A 19,886-nucleotide genomic window follows, 5' to 3' on the forward strand; every position below is an offset into this window, starting at 1 on the left:
GGCTAGGACTTAGAAAACCCCAAGATCGTGTACGAGTTTAACGGTTGCTTATTTCACGGATGTCCCGTCTGTTACCCTGACCGTGGCACTAAAAATCAGTTTTTGCAACGAACCATGGAAGACTTGTACCAGGACACTTGTCAGCGACGCCTAAAGTTAGAACAGCAAGGATACCAAGTGGTGGAAATGTGGGAACACGAGTACGATCACCGTATGAAAACCGATCCCGAGTTTAAACGCCTCGTGGAAAGTTACCAGTTCATGGACCCGCTGAACCCGAGGGATAGTTTGTACGGAGGAAGGACCAATGCCACCTGTTTGCTGTACCAAGCCGACGAAGAGAAAGGAGAAGAAATCAAATACTTGGACGTGTGTTCGCTGTATCCCTACGTGTGCAAATATTGTCGCTTTCCTGTAGGGCACCCGCAATTGTTGACGGAACACATCGACCTGAAAAACATTCGACAATACGAAGGCTTGATCAAGTGTAAAGTTTTGCCTCCCACGAACCTCTACCATCCCGTCTTACCTCACCATTGTCAAGGCAAACTGATGTTTCCCTTGTGCCGTACTTGTGCCGAAACGTGCAACCAAGACCAACCTTGCCATCACAGCCAGGAAGAACGGGCCTTGACGGGAACTTGGGTCAGCGTAGAATTGTTCAAAGCTATGGACATGGGATACCAACTGTTAGAAGTGTACGAAATTTGCCACTTTCCCAAGACACAACAATACCACAAGGGTGATCCCAGTCAGAAAGGCATTTTCGCCGACTACGTGGATGCCTTTTTGAAACTGAAGCAAGAAGCCAGCGGCTATCCTTCCTGGTGTCACACTCCCGAAGACCAAATAAAATTCAAAGAGAAATACTACGAACAAGAAGGCATCACTTTAGACCACATCGAGAAAAACGAAGGCAGGCGATCGTTTGCCAAAGTGATGTTAAATTGCTTGTGGGGTAAAATGGCACAACGACCGTGTTTACCCAAGACGGAATATTTGACAGAACCTTCCCGCTACTTCCAGATGATTCACGACAAAACCAAATACATGAAACACGTGGACGTCGTTCGAGAGAATTTGATCTTGGTCAATTACGAAGAAGATCTGGACTTTGTACAAGACGACCCTTTTGGGAATGTCATCATTGCGGCTTACGTGACAGCCCATGCTCGCTTAAAATTGTACGAAGCTTTAGAACTGTTAGAAGAACGCGTCCTGTACTTTGACACGGACAGTTGCATTTACATCCATCACCGGATTCAACATCACCCTAACATCGAAGGAGACCGTTTAGGAGCCTGGACAGACGAGCATCCCGACGACAAGATTCTAAGTTTCGTCAGTGGCGGTCCCAAAAATTACGGCTACGAATACCGGGACAAACAAGGAGAAGTGCACACGACGTGCAAAGTGAAAGGACTGACTCTGAATTATCGTACCAGTCGAGTGGTCAACTTTGGGGTATTGAAAGAAGCCTTGCAATCGGGAGAGGATGGAAACTTTAAAGTGACCACCTATCAACCGAACAAGATTGTACGTTTACCCACTCACCACATCGTCAGTCGACCCTTGGAAAAAGTCTATCAAATTGTATACCAGAAGCGAGTTCGACTTCCCAATCATTTCACCTTACCGTACGGTCACGTCGGTATTGGTCTGTATATAAAAAAGGAACACTAGGCAAGATCGATAGTTCATTGTGACTACCAAGACCGAGCGAACAAGATGAATACTTTGAAAAAGACATCGTTCCAGTTTGGGGATTGTAAAAAAGTTGTATCTTCCTCTAGTGTGACTAATATTGGATGGATAAGACCCAGGCATTGCGACGGAAAATGTCCGGAAGGAAACTGCGATTGTCCATGTGGTTACCATTGTAATTGCGTAACGGAGTTTGCAGACGAGTGCGATTGTGAGCCTTGCGATGGGACCGATGCTGTACGTTGTGACCTGAGCGATGCCGTAAAGCATCATAGGAACTTTGTTCTCACTGCCCCTGTCATGGAAAGTGATGCTGTGCGTGTCAAACCTGAGGGATGCGAAAGCGATGCCGCTCGTCCTCTTGGACATTTTACCGGGTTTAAAGGGGAATGTCGACCTTCACGTTTACCTCCCTACGGATGTCATCCAGCCCTGAGCAAACTCCTGTTCCTGTCACCCAACCCTCATCGAAACGAACCTGTGAAAGACGAATATTCGTTCCCTGTGCGTTTGTCGGAATACTGCGACTTTGAAAATCGTCTTCAATCGTTCAAAGGAAAATGGCCAAAGTATCTGGGAGGACCGACCCCTGAAGAATTAGCCAGAGCCGGATTTTTCTACTTGGGCGAAGGAGATAAAGTCAAGTGCTTCAGTTGCGGTGTGTCACTTCACGACTGGGAACCGCAAGATTCGGCCTACGTTGAACATGCTCGTCACCGAATTGTCATTACTTACCTTTAGTGGGACCGAGACATTGAAGTAACTTCTTACCATAATAATCTGTTCATGGATACTTTACAAGAGAACATTCGTGCTTTGCCTGTGGAGTTGAGAGAACGCATTTACCGAGAGCTGGTCAAAATACAAGTCAAACGTAAAGAACAATTGCATCCGATACGTCACCAGATCTTTAACCACTGGTACCTTCAGGCTATACAAGGACTGATTGAGTTGAAAGTGTTCCATTGGACAGACATTGATCAACGACCTCCTGGTTATAAAAAGGAATGGTTTGGTATGGACGATTTTATCTACTACATTGTAAACGTACTGCATCGAATTCCAGAGGAAGAGTTAACGAATTACCAACATCTTGAACACAATGTCAACTTGGTGAAAGAGGAAACTTCTGAACGAATTGTAATGTGTAGATTAGTGACTCAACGATTTAAATTCGATACTGAAGTAAAACCATGTTTGTGCAAACAGTACATTTCTTGTGTCAGACCAAAGAGGATTTAGTATAACCTATTCATGGATACTTTACACGAGAACATTCGTGCTTTGCCTGTGGAGTTGAGAGAAAGGATTTACCGAGAGCTGGTCAAAATACAAGTGAAACGTAAAGAACAATTGCATCCGTTACGTCACCAGATCTTTAACCACTGGTACCTGAATGGTATAAGAGAACTGATTCGTCAGAAATTCTTTCAATGGTCAGACATTGTTCAAAACATTGAGGTCGCTAATGATCGACATGTTCATAATTATGGTTACTTCGAGATTCACCTACAGCAATACATTGAGGAAGACAAGGTAAAGGATTATCAACATTTGTTACGTGGAATCTACTTAGCGGAAGAGGAAACTTCTAAACGAACTCTGACGTTTCGGTTACAGTATGCAAGTTTTAGATTCCCTACTGGAGAACGAAGATCTCTGGCTAGAAAGTACGTGTATTGCATCCAAAAGAAAGAGAATATAAAAACAGGCTGCCATGCCACGGTTTATGTCACATGTCATCCAACAGATTCCGTGGAAGGAACTCAATGACCATATTCAAACCGTGGATCATTACCATCAATTATTACAAGAACTGTATCCATTCAATTTTGGACGACAAGTGGTGTCTGTTTTAGTGACTTGTTTTCTGGGATTTCGTTTACCAGCCGATTCTTTGTGGACTCTTTACGATCAGTATTTACCACCTCCATGGCCTTAAATGGTCACGAAAAACTTCTTTTGCTCAAAGCCTTGCGTTTTCATCTGGATACTTCTCGACCTCAACAGGAAAAAAAGATTCGTCAACTTTTAGCTACCCATGACGTGTATGACGATGTGTGTGTAGCTTGTGACTTACATCCCCATTGGACAGATGTCTGTGCCTGGAAAGAATGGGATTTTGAGGCTTGGACCCAAGAAGTGGCCCAGTATGCACGAGAGTTGTTCAAGGAAAAAAGTTACTTTTCAATCCGTGTTAGTGACGGTGTCAGAAGAACCCGTCACCCAAGACAGGACTGTCGTGGACAGACCTGAAAGACCTTTTCGGGAGGACACTTGTGTGACTTTACCCCCTGTTGAACTGGTTAGAACATTACCCAAAACATGTGGTTGTTGTACAGACACTTGTGTTTATTCCACGTTCATCGTTATCATGTGCCTTTTATCCTTGTACTTAAGCCTTTGGCTTTTATGTATTTTTGTCTTTCGTATTCATGTTTGAAAAAAAAACATTCAATAAACGTGTTCTGAAAAAGTATATAAACTCTTGTCTTGTTTGTTTTTCGTGTCACAAGTGACATTTCTCACACCATGGCTACCTCTGCTGTCTCTGCTCCCTCTTCCTCTACTGTCAAAGTCATCGACGAACACTTAGATCGTGCCAGTTGGGAGGCTTTGTATCTTCGCCATCCCTTTAACATGCTCATTGCTGGACCTAGCGGTTCAGGAAAACCGAATTCGTCAAACGTTTGATCGAACATAAACATCATTTGATCGATCGACCCCCTCAACGGATCGTGTGGTGTTACAAAGAGTGGCAATCGGCGTACAGCCTCTTGCGAGAAAGTCAAGGCGATTCCATCGTGTTTGTGGAAGGCATTCCTAAAGAAGACGATGGCATCGTCTCTGACTCCCGTCTAACCCATTTGGTCATTTTCGACGACATGTTAGGAGAAGACGAAGAAGAAATTAAATTGTGGTTCACGCGCAAAGGGCATCACCGTAATGCCAGTGTCGTTTACATCACCCAAAATTTGTTTCAACAAAGTAAAGCCCATCGCACCATCAGTCTCAATGCGCATTACGTGGTCTTGTTTAAAAGCCCTCGAGATAAATCGCAAGTGCAAGTCTTAGCCAAACAGTTAGGAACGCCTTGGCTGACTCAGGCGTACGACGATGCCACTCAAACGCCACACGCCTATTTACTCGTCGATTTGAAACCTACGACTCCCGAGGATTTGCGATTTCGTACCCACTTGTTTCACCACTGGTGCCAAGACGGAGGGCCTGTCCTGTACACGTCTCCGTCCTCGACTTCATTTCACTCCCCATGAAAAAAATCTATAAAAACCTCACACCCTTTTTCGTCTGTCTCACACAGTGTGAACATGACGTCCCTTTAGTCGCATCTTCCCGTCAAATTGATTCGTGCCTTATATGGCATCAGTCGAGAAAAAGATCCACAAACACGAGCCCGTGTCTTAGAAGCTAGTCTCAAAGAAGTCTTACGATGGTTCACGGTGACGGCACGTCAATTACTCCAAGGAATCATTCAGATTCCTCATCAAACCCAACGCTTTTTCGATCGAAACAAAGTCGCTTTGGTCCAACTGGCCGATCCCCGCATCGACACTCAAACCAAAAAACAAATCATTTTGAAACCTGGAGGGAGCGGTACTCTAGGAGGGGTCATCATTCGTTCACTCTTAAGATGGGATCCTAATGCCCCCAAAGTTATCCCCAAGACAAAAGTCCAACGAAGCCCCAAGAAGAAAAAGAAAAAGACCAGGTCCCCAAGAAGAGTAACTTCTCCAGTGGCAGGACACTCCTCTTACCAGACACCACCACCCCGGAAAAAGAAAAGAAGCCCCCAGAAAAAGAAACAGAGAAAAAGTCCTCAGAAAAAGAAAAGTCCACAGAAGAAAACTAGTCGCAAGAGAGGCACTTCGGCCAGGACGCAACCTTACACTCGCAAACCACGACCTGCCACAGCGTCTCCGGCAGCCTCACGTTTGTCCACTTCTCCGTTGATGTCACCAGGAACTGAAGAGTACTTGGAGACGTTGATCACACCAAGAACTTCTCCGTTGATGACCCCCAAAAGAACTTCCCCAGTGGCAGGACCTTCCAATTTAGCGGCAGTGGCTGCTGCTCACAAAGTACCTTCTCCCAAAATCAAAGTCCATGAAAGATCGGGCATGTTACAAAGTTTACTGGATTTGTCCAAGCAAGAACTGGCTCGATTTAGTCCGTTACGTACCCCTGCACGACGTGTCATGCCTGTCCTCAAACTGATAAAACGTAAAGACAATCAGTGGCGACGCGTTCCAGTATAAAAAGACCTGTGACCAAGTCGGGGTATCAGTGAACTTGTAAAAGATGTCACCTCCAAGAAGCCACAAAAGAAAGAGACAAAGGCAGACGCGTCATCCGACAAAGCGCTTAGCCAAGCATCTACGTTACCCTAAGAAAAGACACAGTCGTTCCAAGAAAAAGAGGCGTCAACAAAGGGGAGGATTCCTTGGCGATTTTAGGAAAAACATTGTCACCTTTATGACAAAGCGATAGTCCCAGAAAAAAAGATAAAAGGGTGTGTGTTAAGTCATCGACGTTAGTGTCTGTTCGGTGAATGTCCCGGAACCCACAAGCAAAAATGTCACCCTCCAGAAAACCCCAAGGAAAGAAAAGAAAAGGACTACCACCACGTTTAGCCAAACATGGGGACATGCTATCTGTCCTGTCCAAAGCTTCTCCACCCCTACGAAAAAAACTCATTCAAACGGCCTCCAAAGAGGTCATCGATACCGTGTGCGAATGTTGTTTGAACGTTTTGAACGGCACGATCTCTTTGTCCAAACACCAGAAACAATGCTTAGGCAAACATCGTCACGTTCTTCGGAAAATGGTTCAAAAGAAAATTCCCATTCGTCAAAAAAAGAAGATGTTGGTCCAACGTGGAGGTATTTTACCTCTCTTGTTAGGCCCCATACTGAAAGGAGTCTTGGGAACCATGTTGGGAGGACTGGTGGGAGCAAGATAAAAAGGCCTTCGGAAGTCCCAAGATCTCAGAATTCACCCCTGACAACCTCATGGAAGGACGAAAACTAGCTTTAGTGCCTTACAAACGATGGATGGAATACCATCGGTGGCAAGAACAACGCACCCCGCATTTACCTCCCAATCCCAATTTGAGCGAGATGTCCCAGTTACAACACGAATTGCAATCCTTGATGGATCGCCAAGATTTGTCCGAAACAGAAAAATCGCAAAAGTACGGTCAACTCTTGCAACGACTGCAACTCTTTCACCAGAAAGCTTTAGACGAAACAGCTTTACCCACTCTGAAAGATTTTAAGACCTTGATGAAAAGTCCAGCACCATCATCATCATTACCACCACCACCACTACTGTCATCCCCAACCGTCACCAGAGATGCTACCCCACAAAGACCTGAGGAAGAAGAGACGCGCGAAGTGTTTCAAACACCGTCAGCAGCTCCCATTTCGAGTAAGATTGCAGAATCCTTATTGACCCCGTCCCCCACACCCCAACGAGAAGAAATGAAAGCTTGGGTTAAAAAGATGATGTCCACGCCTCCTTCGACAGAAGTGAAAAAGAAAGAAGGGAAACCAGAAGCGAAAAAAGAAAAGAAAACCAAAGCCATTCCATTGCCACCTCCACCTCCACCACCACTACCTTCGACTTCTACTCCCGTAGCCCATCGGACACGTAAATCCGTTTCCAAACCACCCTTTCGACCCACCCAAAGTAGCATAACCGAAGAGTGGGTGACTTATTAACACACCAACACAAAATAAAAAATGGAAAAAGTCTTAGCCAGCATTTACTACGATCCCTCCCATCCTGCAGGTTACGCAGGAGTTCAAAAATTGTATCGTGCTGCCAAAACGCGACTGAAAAGTCTCCGTTTACCTCAAGTGCAACGATGGTTACAAGAACAAGCTACCTACACTTTGCACAAACCCATTCGACGCAAGTTTGCCAGAAGTCGCACCCGAGTGGAAGGCATCGATCATCAATGGCAAGCCGATTTAGCCGATGTCTCTCATTTGGCCAGCTACAATCGTGGCTACAAATATTTGTTTTGTGTCATCGACGTCTTTTCCAAATTTGCCTGGGTCGTGCCTTTGACTTCCAAATCGAGAAGCGAGTTAGTGCGAGCCCTGCAACGGGTGTTGAAACAAAGCGGTCGTCACCCTCTTCGATAGCAAACGGACAAAGGCACCGAATTTCTGAACCAAGCTTTCCAAAAAGAATTAAAGAAACGTGACATTCATTTTTTTACCACCGAGAATCCCGAAACCAAAGCCAGCATCGTGGAACGTTTTCAACGCACTTTGAAAGAACGCATGTGGAAATATTTTACGCATCACCACACTCCGAAGTACATCGACATCTTACCGCAGTTGGTGCAAGCGTACAACCAATCTTACCATCGAAGCATCGGACGTGCCCCGCAAGACGTGACACCCGACAACGAAGTGCTGGTGTTTGAGCGTCTGTTCGGTACGTCCCCGACGAGGGCTGTCCCCAAGAAAAGTGGAGAGTTGACCGTAGGAGATTGGGTGCGCATTGGCAAAACCAAACGCACTTTCGACAAAGGTTACTTACCTAACTGGACGACCGAACTGTTTCGCGTCACTGGACGAGTACATGGCCGTCATCCTGCCGTCTATAAATTGGAAGACATGAACGGAGAAGTACTCAAAGGAACGTTTTATTTGCCCGAGTTACAACGTGTCACCAAAAAAGAAGACGACGTGTACGACATCGAAAGCATTCTCGAACGCAGAACCCGTAAAGTGGGCAAACGACGTGTCAAAGAAGTCAAAGTACGTTGGAAAGGATATCCACCCAGTTTTGATTCTTGGATCGACGCTTCGCAAGTCATCGACTATAAAAAGAAGTGACCATCATGCCCTTTCACACAGACGCAGCTACGTCGAGCACTCCTCCTTCACCTAGTTCTTCTGTGCAAGATTTACAAAAACAACCCTTGTGGGTGTGGTGCGGAGAACGTGTGCCTAAAACGCAAATCGTCTTTTTCTGCCAAATCTTCGTGGTGTATTGTGTCATCGGGGCAGCCATTGCCAATTTGAGTTTGCAACAAGGAGACAAACAATTGTGGACCATTTTATTGAGCAGTTGCATCGGTTACCTGCTTCCCAATCCCTCCCTGAAATTCTCCTCGAACGGGAACGTTGTGTCCAGTGCCAGTGCCAGTCACCACTCCAACAACCACAACCAGAACCCCATTTTGGGCGGAGACACGCCTCTGACATCCAGTAATATCCCCTCGGACAGCCACAGAACTCTAGAATTATGAGTCACCAAAACCAATTTTACTTAACCTTACCCAGTGACAGTTCCATGGAGGTGTTTCCCAACAACACGTTGTGCTGTTACACGGCCAAATTACCTCAAGCCATCCCCTTAGATCACGAAGCCCATTGGGAAGTGGCTTTAGTGGAAATGATTCACCCAACCCAAGTCCTCAACGTCATTGCCCAGCAAAATTTTTTCACGATGGAAGTTCATGACAAACAATTGCAAGATGAGTTGGATAAGACTAGTAGCACATATACCAATAAAACCTATGATCAAAACACTAAAACGACCACCTACAACTTTCTGATTAACCCAGGCTATTATTTCAGTGGTCATCATTTGGTCAGCGCCATAGCCTCCAAGTTTAATGGCGTGTTTGGGGAAGCTTTTAAGATTGTCAAGAACAAAAGTGTCACAATGGAGTACCACAAAGTAGCTCGTCGCTTCTTGATGAAATTTGAACGGCCTAAAATCGTAACCATTGTATTTTGTCCTGAATTGTTTGACATGTTGGGCGGTGACATGGAGATGAGGAAGCAAGTAGAACAAAAAAACGAATCATCAGGCATTAACGACAACGATTCTTTTGCCAGGTATTTTCGTACCCCGGTAGAACTTTACCAAGGACTGAATTTGATCTTTGTGTATTCCGATGTGGTGGAATACAACGTGGTGGGACACACCTCCGTGCCGTTACTGCGTGTCATTCCTTTCAAAGTGGATTCTGCCACAAACGCTGACGAGGAAGGTGGAAACACTTATCACGTCCACCGCGAATTTGTCCATCCTCACTATTTGCCGGTCAGTAAGTCGTATTTGGACACGGTCAACATTACTATAAAAGGAGATTTGGGACAAAATATTCCATTCACCAAAGGAAAAGTCACGGTGAAACTCCATTTTCGAAAACGGTTCTCTCACGATTCGTAAGTAAGTCATGTATCCAGTGTACCAAGGGGTGGCTCGACAGCGAGGACACGGTTTAGGAGACATGTTAAAATCGGCCTTTCGTTCGGTGGCCCCGGTGTTGAAACCGATGGTGACACGAGGATAGCACGCCTTAAAAGATGCGGCACTGACGCAAGGCAAAGAATTTCTCCAAAATGTCATCATCGACAAACAAAACCCTAAAGAAGCCTTCATGAGGGCAGGCAAAAATGTCTTGCTGCAAACGGGCAAAGACATTTTGGGTCAACGAGACACACCTATAAATGCCCTGCACGCTACCGAGTCAGGCATTCAGCAAGGACAAGGCAGAAAGAGACGACGAAGAAGAAAACACCCTTTCACCAGACTTCAAGCTAGAAAGGCCAAGAAAAGAAGAACCGTTCGAGACTTAGACGTTTTCGATTATTGAAACACAGAACAAAATGATGCACCGAGAGTCTTGCGCTTGTTCCAAGACGGAACTGGATCTGTTTGCCATGCCCCCCACCATGATGACCATGCAAGAATCCCAGTGGGTGGAATTTCATCCCGTCTCCTCACTGACCGATTCCGCGCCCATCGAGTTTGAAATCAAGGGACAACCAGAAGATTACATCGATCTGAATAGCAGTTACTTGTACCTGAAAGTCAAAGTTCTAGATAAGGATAATGGTGCAGTAGAAAACACTGAGAATATAGCTCCCGTCAACAATTTCATGCATTCCTTGTTCAGCTCAGTGGACTTGTACTTGAATAACAAACTAGTCAGCAGTAGCATGGATACTTACCCTTACCGTGCCTACCTGGAAAATCTCTTGACGTACGGAATAGATGCCAAGGATACTCATCTCAATGCTTGTGTGCTGTGGGAACCTGACGAAGCGAACGAGTTTGACACATTAAAAAAAGACAATGACGGCTTTGAGGAAAGACAAAAGAAAATCCTAGATGGAAAGAGTTTAGAACTGATGGATCGTTTGCATTTGGACATGTGGTTGCAAGAGAAATATTTGCTGAACGGGGTCAATGTGCGCCTGAGACTGAATCGCAGCAGTGCCACTTTCCATTTGTTGGCTGATGAAACTGCTACTAAGACTAGCAATCCTAAAAGCACAATTTTAGAGGCCAAACTCTACGTACGACGCGTGGAAGTGTTACCCAAAGTAGGTAACGACATCAGTCAAACGTTGAGCAGAACGACCGCCAAGTATCCCATCCGACGTGTGGAAGTGAAAACGTTCACCATTCCCGCTAACCAGCATTCCATAACCGAAGATCATCTGTTTCAAGGACAGTTACCCAAGCGTTTGATCCTTGGTATGGTCTCGAATTCAGCCTTCAACGGAGCCTTCCATCAAAATCCTTTCAACTTTCAACACTTCAACGTGAAGAAAATCGAAGTCAGTCGTGATGGCAAGACCTTGTGTACCCGACCTTTCGAACCTAACTTTAATGATGCGAAGAAGAATTACTTGAGGTCGTACTTGTCCCTGTACGAAGCCACCGGACAGTTAGGAACCAACACCAGTCACGGTATTACGTACGACGATTATGCAGGAGGCTATGCTTTGTGGGCTTTCGATTTCACTCCAGACCAAGGCAGCGACGAGGGACATTTCCACCCCATAAAATCTGGCCAGATTCGTGTGGAACTTCAGTTTGCAAATCCTCTGCCAGCAACAGTGAACGTCATCCTGTATGCAGAATTCGATAATACCATAGAAATCAACAGTTTGAGAGAAGTCATTCTAGATTATTAGAAAGCCATGGAAGACTGTTATCCCTCTTTACCTAGTGGAGAAACTTTGGAGTTAGAATGTGAGGAGACCGTGGAAAAAGAAGAATCTCAAGACAAAGACGAAGAAGATATCATAATGAAGTCGAGATGGCCAGAACAAGAAGCCCATTTAGTCTGCTGTTTTGCCAAACACTTGGTCGACAAAATGACGGAATTGATCAAGAAAAATTGTTATGGATGTCAAAACGATCATCCCAGTCAAATTCAACACGATAAATGCCTGATGTTAAGTCAAGAAGAAAAATTGGACGAGTATCTGGACGAAGCTTGGAGTCTCATCTCGAACAAAGACGTGTTGCACCAGTGGTATAAAGACTTGCGTGAACATTCTTGTCCACCATTAACCACTCAAGAGATCCATCGTATCGAAGCTCTCCTGAATCAGAGTGAGGAAACAGAACGAATAACCGTTTATTCGTCAGACATTTTCAAGCAAAAAGTCAGGATCGAATTGACGACTTATTATTACCTGTGAAGAAGAAAACACACAAACACAAATGGATACCTGGGAACTTTATTACCTTTTGAACCACAGTTCGTATACGTCTTCTTGGAATCCTGTCGTCTGTGCTAAAGATGAACTCCCTCATCGCAAACCTAAAGACCATCAAGCTTACGTGATCAACACGGACGACAGTCATCTCCCAGGAACCCACTGGGTAGCCGTCTACTTTCCTCAAGAAGGATGTGTGGAATATTTCGATTCGTATGGATTGCCCCCTTTGGAAGACGATATCATCGACTTTATGAGAAGAAATGCTCAAACCACCCGATTCAATAACGTGAAATTACAAGGCACAGATTCCTTGGTGTGTGGACAGTACTGTGTGTATTTTCTGCATCATCGCAGCCTGGGCTATTCCTTAGAACATTTAGTGACTCATTTCGATCCTCGTTCTTCTGCTAGAAACGATGTGAAAGTAGATCGATGGTTTTGTGACCATTATGCTTATCTTTTGTCTCAAGCTAGGAAACGTAGTGTCCATCAATGGCCTAATGATTTCCAACAGTGGAAATCACAATTTCTTTCACAACGTTGTCAGCCCTGTTTAAAGTAGATTGTCCATTGAGAAAAAAATGTTTGTAATTTGAAAAAAATTGTTTGATGTTATAGTGTTATATTATTGTTAAAAAATGTTAGAGTTGTTGTTTAGTGTTAAGTGATTTTTGAATAAAAATGTTGTGTTTTGAAAAAAATGCCTTTGTGGTTTGTTTAGCTATAAGAATGTTGGATTGATGCTCTTTCATTTCTTACTATCCCTCTCATGAACGTTGCGGCTCGAAAACCGTGTGGGATGTTTTCCTTCACGTCCGCGCTTTGACTTTAAGAACCGGGTTGTTCCCAGTCTAGCCATCCATTGTCGACTCATCCTCCTAAGAAGATGTGCTCCAAACTAGCTAAGCTCAACGAAGCCTACGTGAATCTGCATAGGGTCAGACACAGTCTGATACCGAAGCCAGAAGAAATAGAGAATGTGAGAATGTTAAAAATCACTGAAGACCTGATAGAAGAGCTCTTCAGAGAAGAAATGAACAGGGAGAAAGAAGAATGGACAGAGAAGTACAGACTTCAGAGACAGCAGCAACAGCAGCAGCAACAACAACAACAGCAGCAGCAGCAGCAGCAGCAGCAGCAGCAACCTGAACCTGACAGAGGCTTTGTCGATTGCCGTATCGACACCAAAGAGTTCTTCTTCTCTTTCCGAAGAAGCAGACCTATTGCCAGAAAGTCTATCCTCAGAGGACATCGCATTCTTAGAAACTAAAAAAAGAATGCCATAGCAAAACAAAAAAACAGCCCTTTTCAGGGCTACCCAATAATCTAGAAAAGAAATAACGATCGATTTGCCAATGTGTGTAGGTAGAGTAGTGTGAAAATAAACACTAACTCTTTATTAATAGTGGAAGTGTATGTGTTTGTGTGTTTGTGTGTTTGTGTTTGTAAATGCTGAAGTAAGTTTGTGTGAATAGTAGATTATGGATTTATTAATTGATTCTTAGCGTATGTAGAGAGTATAGTTAGGGTTATATTATATGAAATGAGAAAGTAGGGGGATGTTTTCCTTCACGTCCGCGCGTTGTTGGGTCATGATCTAGGTAAGATCCATTTTATGTTTTAGGGGGATGTTTTCCTTCACGTCCGCGCTTTTCGTATAAGAACCCACAGTGTTCGTCGTTCAAACCATTCTGCAAAGAATAAAAAGAAGATGGCGTCAAACCAAATGGACAAAATACAAACCTTGCAAGACGTTTTAGACAACTTAGGAATAATGGAACAGATGCTAATAAGACTGGTTGAAGACCATTATTCCTATAGTCCCCATCGTGTAAAGATGGAAATTAACAATTTAAGAAAAGCAAAGGACAAGATTAGTGGTGTGATGAAGGAAATAAAGGAGGAGAAGGAGGATGAAGAGGAAAGAATAAGAATAAGAACATGGAACGAAAAAATTGAAAAAGAAGAGGAAAATGAGAAGAGGAAGAAAGAAGAGGAGGAAGAGAAGAAAGAAGAGGAGGAAGAGAAGAAAGAAGAGGAGGAGAAAAAAAGAAGAGAAAGAGTGTTGGAGATAAAATAAGAAGTTGGTGGAGGAAAAGAAGAAATTAGAAGCAGAAGAAAACCCAAAGGCCCTTTTCAGGGCCCCATATATCTCGAAAAGAGATAGCCTTTCCATTGCCTACCCCTTTTTTTAAAAAATTTTTTTTTAAAATTTAAAAAAAAATCCCATGTTAAATTCCCCTTGTACGTAGAGTGACCCACGATTTATTGCCATGTTAAATTCCCCTTGTACGTAGAGTGACCCACGATTTTTCGCCATGTTAAATTTCCATTGTACGTAGAGTGACCCAGGGGTCCCTGTAATGCTAATTCCCATTGTACGTAGGGTGACCCCTTTCACTACTAATAGATGTCATCACAGTCTGATCATAAAAATCTCCTTCTATTTTTATCTCCACTAAAACAAACTTCTTCTGCATGTGATATCTTAAGTTTTATCATAATGTTTCCTCTCATTTTCCAGCTGGACCCCAGTGGCTCAATTTCATCAGATACCCCTGGATTTATTAAATACCCAAATCTAAATGATCAGATTCACTGTGTGGCATTCTTCATTGATGCCACCCTGGTGGACGCCATGCCAGATCTCATTCCAGAAGTTCTGCAGAACTTGAAGGACCTACAAAATGTCATGAACTCAATGGGTATTTCTTTAATATTTAAATCCATGTGCATCATGAACTTTAATATATTAATCCACATGTGTCACGAACACAATGGGTCTTTCTTTAATAAATAAATCCACATGTGTAGTGAACTCAGTGGGTATTTATTTTATATTTAAATCCACATGTATCATGAACTCAGTGGATATTCATTTTATATTTAAATCCACATGCATCTTGAACTCAGTGGGTATTTATTTTATATTTAAATCCACAAGTATCATGAACACAATGGATATTAATTTTATATTTAAATCCACATGCATCATGAACACAATGGGCATTTATTTGATATTTAAATCCACATGCATCATGAACACAATGGGTATTTCTTTTATATTTAAATCCACGTGCATCATGAACACAGTGGGTATATATTTTATATTTAAATCCACACGCGTCATGAACTCAATGGGTATTTATTTTATATTTAAATCCACATGCATCATGAACACAATGGGTATTTCTTTTATATTTAAATCCACGTGCATCATGAACACACTGAGTATATATTTTATGTTTAAATGCACATGCATCATGAACTCAGTGGGTATTTCTTTTATATTTAAATCCACATGCATAATGATGAACTCAGTGGGTATTTATTTTATTTTTAAATCCATATGCGTCATGAACACAATGGATATTTATTTTATATTTAAATCCACATGCGTCATGAACACAATGGATATTTATTTTGTATTTAAATCCACGTGCATCATGAACACAGTGGGTATTTATTTTATATTTAAATCCACATGTACCATGAACACAATGGATATTTATTTTATATTTAAATCCACATGCGTCATGAATACAATGGATATTTATTTTGTATTTAAATCCACGTGCATCATGAACACAGTGGTTGTTTATTTTATATTTAAATCCACGTGTACCATGAACACAGCGGGTATTTGTTTTATATTTAAATCCACGTGCATCATGAACACAATGGGTATATATTTTATATTTAAATCCACGTGGACTTGAACACAATGGGTATAAATTTTATATTTAAATCCACGTGCACCATGAACACAATGGGTATATATTTTATATTTAAATCCACGTGTACCATGAACACAGTGGGTATTTATTTTATATTTAAATCCACGTGCATCATGAACACAATGGGTATATATTTTATATTTAAATCTACGTGTACCATGAACACAGTGGGTATTTATTTTATATTTAAATCCACATGCATCATGAACACAGCGGGTATTTATTTTGTATTCAAATCCATTTGCATCATGAACACAATGGATATTTATTTTATATTTAAATCCACGTGCATCATGAACACAGTGGGTATATATTTTATATTTAAATCCACGTGTACCATGAACACAGTGGGTATTTATTTTATATTTAAATCCACATGTACCATGAACACAGTGGGTATTTATTTTATATTTAAATCCACATGCATCATGAACTCAGTGGGTATTTACTTTATATTTAAATCCTCGTGCATAATGAACACAATGGGTATATATTTTATATTTAAATCCACATGTACCATGAACACAGTGGGTATTTATTTTATATTTAAATCCATTTGCATCATGAACACAATGGGTATTTATTTAATATTTAAATCCATGTGCATCATGAACACAATGGGTATATATTTTATATTTAAATCCACGTGCATCATGAACACAATGGGTATATATTTTATATTTAAATCCACGTGTACTATGAACACAGTGGGTATTTATTTTATATTTAAATCCACATGTACCATGAACACAGTGGGTATTTATTTGATATTTAAATCCACATGCATCACTCTTAATGCCATTCATACCATTGTCTTGCAGTTGAAACATTTTCTTTATTTCTATAATTTGGCAGAAATGCTATTAAAACTTTGAAAAAGTTGGATCATACTTTTGGTGAGTGTATGTTACAGAAGCTATAATGACAATAGTAGTTTGTGAACTTCATTAATCAACACAAACTTGTCAGGAACTTTCATTTATGAAAATCAATAGGAAGCAAAAAAAAAATGATATTCCTGACAAATTCTGTTGTGGTCACTTCTGTATACCAAGCTGGTTTACTAAAACATCGTTTAGTAAAAACACCACTTTTAGCATGAAATACTGAAACTCTTTATTGTTGTCAAATGGTATCAAACTAATTAAAATCAAAAGTCAAGGGCCTTTCAGGACAGATGGCATTAGCAATAATCAGAAGCAAAGAATAAGCAGATCTATCATGCTGACACTTCTGTGTTGGACATAAACAGTTAAGTATCGTCGTACCATCCTTCATCAGCTAGTTATCATAATGCAACACAAATTATATTTTTGGCAATTGTATGACCACAGCTGTATAAAGTCATTTTTTTTCTTTGTGGCCGTGACCCTTTCAGCAGGTTAATGCCAAGCCAACACTTTATTGAAGCAAGCTGGTTTGTTAAAAGCAGTGTTTAGTATAAACACCACTTTGATCAATAATCAGCAGCAGAGAATAAGCAGATATATCATGCTGACACTTCTTTGCTGGAAATAAACAGTTAAGTATCATCGTACCATCCTTCATCAGCTAGTTATCATAATGCAACACAAATTATATTCTTCGCAATTGTATGACCACGGGTTTATGAAGTCATTTTTGGTTTTGTGGGCTTGACCCATCAGCAGGATAATACCAAGCCAGTACTTTAATGAATCAAATTAAAAACAATGCCTGGATCAACAGCCGATACTCAAATCAGCAAAGAATGCCCAGATGAACAACTGTTTCTCAGATCAGCAAACTATGCCCAAATCAACAACCCACACTCAAATCAGCAAACAATGCCCAGATCAACAACCCATATTCAAATCAGCAAACAGTGCAAAGATCAACAACGAATGCCCAGATCAACAACTGTTTCTCAGATCAGCAAAGAATGCTCAAATCAGCAACCCATACTCAAATCAGCAAACAATGCAAAGATCAACAACCCATACTCAAATCAGCAAACAATGCAAAGATCAACAACTGTTTCTCAGATCAGCAAACAATGCTTAAATCAACAACCCATACTCAAATCAGTAAACAAAGCCCAGATGAACAACTAATACTCAGATTATCAATATTCGTTAGATATTTCTCGTTCAATTCATTGAAATAATTCATCACAATAAACATTCAGTTCAGTCACATTATTCCAAATTCAGGTTCACATAAAGAAAATGTTCATTTCAACCAATGTGAACCTAGAAATCAGTTGTCTACTAACCATTTATATTGAACAGTATTACTGGAAGTTGAGGACAGAAGATATTTCAATTTATATTGTTGGGAATGCATCTGATTATGCGAATCAGAATCAGATGCTTCAACGCAAAGGCAGAGTATGTAGCTGGGAAGCTTTTGGTAGTTCCAGACGCACTTTCTTGGAGCCCTCTTCTAGGCCAAGAAGCCACATATCAAGAGGAAATGGAAGTAGTTTTTGCAGAGCATTTCCACAAAGAATCTTCACACACTATTGAAATTCAATGCCAACTGTATATTTTGTCTACAATGAACCACTTCTTACTGTCGGAATTCAATGCGAACTCTTTTTTCCGTCAAGAACTTTCACACACTATTGGACTTCAATGCTAACTCTTTTCTCTGCAAAGAACCTTTGCACACTATTGGAATTTAATGCCAACTCTTTTCTTTGCAAAGAACCTTCGCACACTATTGGAATTCAATGCCAACACTTTTCTTTGCAAAGAACCTTCGCACATTATTGGAATTCAATGCCAACTATCTCTTTTGTCTGCGAAGAACCTTCTCACACCATTAGAATTCAATGCCAACTCTTTTCTCTACAAAGAACCTTCACACACTATTGGGATTCAATACCAACTCCTTTCTCTGCAAAGAATCTTCGCACACTATTGGAATTCATTGCCAACTCTTTTCTCTGCAATGAACGTTGGCACACTATTGGAATTCAATGCCAACTATCTCTTTTGTCTGCAAAGAACCTTGATTTGCTATTGGTACTCAAACAAAAACCTGGAAGATAAATCTGACGCATTGTTTCAAAACGGTCATTAAATGACAAATTTGCTTCTGAAATAGGTAAGAAAAACTACCAGCAGTACATGTATGAAAATATACCATGATGATTAGAAGGGTGAAAGGGTGTATAGCATTTTTTAATTTGTTTTAATATTTCCATAGATAATAAATTCTCTGTTCCAAACCCTGTTTTCCTTGCATTTATATCACGAGAAAAGAGTGACTGCATCAGCAGCAGTATGTGTATTGCAAAGGTGTATCATATGATATTGTGTGGTATCGTAGTTTACTTGCTAGTTCTAACCAATAACTGCTCCTCGTAGTACCTGCAACATTAGATAGGGACTGTTCCCGGAGGCAGGGGGCATAGCAATCCATCATGGAAGCTTATTGATGTGTACACAGAATGTGTGTGAATAAATACTGTTTCTGTAACAACTTGAGACTCCATTGTTTTCATGACATGGTGTCAGAAGTGAGTCCAAAAGATACCTAAACTTTTGTAGTGAGTCAAAATGGAAAAATTCCAGGCACCGGAGAGCTTTAACATTGGGAAGCCAGTGGAGTGGCCGGATTGGAAACAGCTTTTTAACGCTTTTTAGGATCGCCACCAAAATAAGGAAGATGAGGCAGTTCAAGTAAGTTCATTAATATATGCAGTGGGGAAAGAAGCAGAACAAATATTTAAATTGTTTGAGCTTGCTAACATTGAAGATGCCGACAAGTACGCCCCAGTGTTGCAGAAATATGATGATTACTGCGTCCTCAAAAGCAATGTAATCCACAAAAGCGTGTGTTTTCATCATCTTAGTAAAAAATCAGGAGAGTATGTGGAGGAATTTGTAAGAAAGCTGTATGAAATTGCCCATCATTGTGAATTTGGCACAGAAAAGGATGAGGCAATAAGGGATTGTCTTGTAATTGG

General features: G+C 41.5%; 1 protein-coding gene across 1 annotated transcript in view; it reads left to right on the forward strand.

Annotated features, from left to right (window-relative positions):
• The window catches only part of LOC149808038 (uncharacterized), an 82,032-nt gene that overhangs the window by 15,359 nt on the left and 46,787 nt on the right, over positions 1-19,886 (forward strand). The window contains exon 7 of the mRNA XM_089963703.1: positions 14,740-14,920. Within this exon, the coding sequence (XP_089819829.1) occupies positions 14,740-14,920 (181 nt within the window). The remainder of the gene's footprint in view (positions 1-14,739; positions 14,921-19,886) is intronic.

The sequence above is a fragment of the Sinohyriopsis cumingii genome, chromosome 1 (genome assembly GCF_028554795.1).
Source record: "Sinohyriopsis cumingii isolate HCF-2022 chromosome 1, ASM2855479v2, whole genome shotgun sequence".
NCBI lineage: Eukaryota > Metazoa > Mollusca > Bivalvia > Unionida > Unionidae > Sinohyriopsis > Sinohyriopsis cumingii.